Source organism: Aulonocara sp. 'chitande type north' Nkhata Bay, linkage group LG16 (genome assembly GCF_057382095.1).
Source record: "Aulonocara sp. 'chitande type north' Nkhata Bay isolate Kocher_YH1m ecotype deep benthic linkage group LG16, A_spYH_male_GT1.1, whole genome shotgun sequence".
In the NCBI taxonomy this organism is placed as follows: domain Eukaryota; kingdom Metazoa; phylum Chordata; class Actinopteri; order Cichliformes; family Cichlidae; genus Aulonocara; species Aulonocara sp. 'chitande type north' Nkhata Bay.
The window spans coordinates 5,188,879-5,192,013 of record NC_141359.1 but is presented as its reverse complement, the minus strand read 5'-3'; the positions used below and the strand labels follow the sequence as shown (position 1 = coordinate 5,192,013).

Below are 3,135 nucleotides of genomic sequence, written 5' to 3'. Positions count from 1 at the left end.
CTTGAACGAGCGCCTTCAGTGTGTCTGTTCGTGCCCCTTTGGCTTGACCTTCCAGAGCGCTCCACTGCCTGTCGCGCTCTGAGAGGAGGGGCTTTCCTTAATAAAGTTAACTGTGATTGGATGGTTGTATAAGCTCCTCTGCGTTTAAATTAAATTTGTTTTCCCTCCCTTTGGCAGCAGAACATATTTTTTTAGCATGAATCCAGCAGGTTAGATCTACATAACAAAGTCGGAGATACATTATAACAGGTGAGACAATCCTCTCTTTTGCGTGGGACTATTTTTGATTATAGGGTTTGTTTTATATAGCATGTGAAGTTCTTTAACTCTGAACCGATTTGCACTAGACTCCCATAGAGTATTTTACGGTGTTTCGAGGTGATAATAAAATAAATTACTCATTTTTTTCCACCAGAATGTCTTTGGGAATGAGATTGCGCGCCAGAATAGAAGGAAAACAAACTAAATATAAGGCACTAAGGCTCATTAAATGGCTGCAGAAGAAACACCTGCTAAAAAAGAAGCTTAGATGTCCTGTTTGTCACCATAAGATGAAAATGATTTCCGTGGTGAAGAAAGACCAATATATGTGGTATGTATAATGCATGATAATGTAGTGCATGTAGTAAATATAACAAAATATTTCAGTTATCAATGCAAGAGGGAGCATTAACCTCTTTTCATTATTATTTTCTTCATACTTAATTTTGTGATTATCTTTTCAATTAATGCTCTTGTTTAAGGGTCCATTTCTTTACTTAACTCATTGATATGTTCTCAGGTGCTGCAAAAGAGCAAGTCATAGGAAAGTTTCCAGAACAATTAGAACTGGCTCCCTCTTTGAGAAATCAAAAACATCTCTTTTCAGTTGGATGAAGTTCATTTACAGGTATATGTAGATGTAGACATTAATAGCAATGCACCTTTCATAATTGAACACCAATACGAGACTTGTGAAATAAAATTAGGGCCTCAGTAAGTAATAATTGCCTCAATTTCTATCACAGATTTTCACAAGGGCTCAGGCTCAGACAAGTAGATATGATCGATGATGAAGTGGCTGGCAGCTCCAGAACACTAAGTAGCATGGCAAGACACATTCGACATGTTTGTATACGTGCAATTAAAAGACACAGAATAAACTATGGACACCGTCTTGGTGGTGACAGAGAATTTGTGGTTATAGATGAAAGCTGTCTCCGTCATCAGCGAAAGGTTGGTAAACTCTCAGACAGGTTTGTTAGAATCAATGCAGATCTGAATGTGTCCTCTAAACATGGAAACCTTTACCATAAGTAAAAAAAATTAGTAGAAGCAACCATCTTTTTGAATGTTTCTTTGTAGATATTTAATTTTATTCTTTTTAATTTTAATTCTGTTTAATTTTATTCTTTTTGTTTTCAGTATGCACGTGGACGCTTTGGAAATGCATGGAAAAGGAAGAAATGGGTATTTGGAATGATGGGAATTAAAGACAAAAGGCGAAGGCTCGTGTTAAAACTTGTTGAAAAACGATCAAGGCGCCACCTTGTTCCTCTGATCAGACAGCATGCTAAGTTGGGTAGTGCCATTATCAGTGATGAGTGGAGAGCCTACAAGAATGTTTTGACAAACATAGGGTACAGACATTACACTGTAAATCACAGCAGGTGGTTTGTAGATCCTCAATCTGGCAGTCATACACAGCATATCGAAAGGGCTTGGATGACCATCAAAGGACATGTCCGTAGACTAAGAGGAAATCGCACTGAGAAGTTGCTGGAGGAACACCTGATGGTTCTTGAGTGGTCATCTTGGCTTGGTTCGCGACACCCTGATGGACCACTGGGACGCTTATTTAAGGACATACAAAAAATATTTCCAGTTTGAACCAGTCTGGCATGAACTTTTTTTGGAGTGGGTGACTGTTTGGTGTTTTAAAAAACACATTTAATGTTACATGTGTTACTCTTACAATACATTGCCATTTTTGACAGTAGTTAAATGTTATTTCAAGCACTGATTGTAATTTAGGTCTAAGTGTAAAAAAATCGTGACATTATACATTTAAGACTCACTTTTGGCAATTATAAATGTTTATTAGTGATTAATAAATGGTGTTATGCTTTACACTTTATAATAAGGCTCCCATTTGGCATTTATAAATGTTTATTAGTGATTAATAAATGGTGTTATGCTTTACACTTTACGATAAGGCTCCCATTTGGCATTTATAAATATTTATTATTCATTAATAAATGGTTTTATGCTTTACACTTTACAACAAAGCTCCGATTGATAGTTGTGGATATTTATAATGCATTTCTGAAGTACAATTTTATATGATAAAAAAATATGTTTACAAATGCTGATTGTGCTTACAGGATAGTAACTTAGTCTGAAATGTTTAATATAGCACCTCTAGATGAAATATATAGGTGAACACATTTGGCTCACTATTTGGCAAGAAACCGGTCAGTTTTTTTCCTCTTTCTCACCCTTAACTAATGCATAATAAACCATTAATAATGGTTTATAAAGCATTTACAGATTAATTAATAATATAGCTATAAACTATTTATTAGCATCTATAAGGGGAGCCTTATTGTAAAGTGGTACCAATATAAAAAACTGAAAAAGCTGGGTCAAAATGACCCAGAACCGTGACATTATCAGTGTTTCTCAAACTTTTTACAGTGTGTACCACCTGAGAAAATGTCAAGCTCTCCCAAGTACCAAGCATGAAACTCATAAATCTTACAACAGTATTATTGTAACAGTAGTATTAGTAAATTAGCATCTGCAGCAGGTTGCCCTGCAGTGGAATGAACCCGCCCCCCGACCATACACACACAACACAGACATCACATGGGGATACAAGTCAGAGAACGGTTGCATTACAGAAAGATTTTTTCATACATTGTATACATTGTACCACAGGCAAAGTTGCCTCCATTTTTATAGTTTTTTATTAATATTTTGTACATTTGTGCATTTCAAGGATTCTTCTGTTTTTGGAGTGTATTTGTTATGTATCTGTATTATATTATACAAATTCAAATTCAAATTTTATTTGTCACGTACACAGTCATACACAGTACGATATGTAGTGAAATGCTTGGACAACTGCTCGTGACCTAAAGAAAACAAAAAAGG

The 3,135-nt window shown here is 35.5% G+C and overlaps 1 protein-coding gene across 1 annotated transcript; it reads left to right on the top strand.

Annotated features, from left to right (window-relative positions):
• The first annotated feature begins 214 nt into the window (after positions 1-214).
• LOC147310865 (uncharacterized) lies at positions 215-2,014 on the top strand. Its single transcript, XM_086266651.1, has 5 exons — positions 215-249; positions 416-592; positions 782-889; positions 1,008-1,215; positions 1,405-2,014. Exons 2-5 carry the CDS (start codon positions 417-419, stop codon positions 1,867-1,869), a joined length of 957 nt encoding a protein of 318 aa, XP_086122777.1. The 5' UTR covers positions 215-249; position 416; the 3' UTR covers positions 1,870-2,014.
• The last annotated feature ends 1,121 nt before the right edge of the window (positions 2,015-3,135 follow it).

Bases quoted from the DNA above. Each gene is read 5' to 3' on its own strand.
- LOC147310865 (XM_086266651.1), top strand. From the start codon at position 417: ATGTCTTTGGGAATGAGATTGCGCGCCAGAATAGAAGGAAAACAAACT. The intron at 890-1,007 runs GTATATGTAGAT...TTTCTATCACAG, and splicing joins TGGATGAAGTTCATTTACAG to ATTTTCACAAGGGCTCAGGC. The intron at 1,216-1,404 runs GTTGGTAAACTC...TTTTGTTTTCAG, and splicing joins GTCTCCGTCATCAGCGAAAG to TATGCACGTGGACGCTTTGG.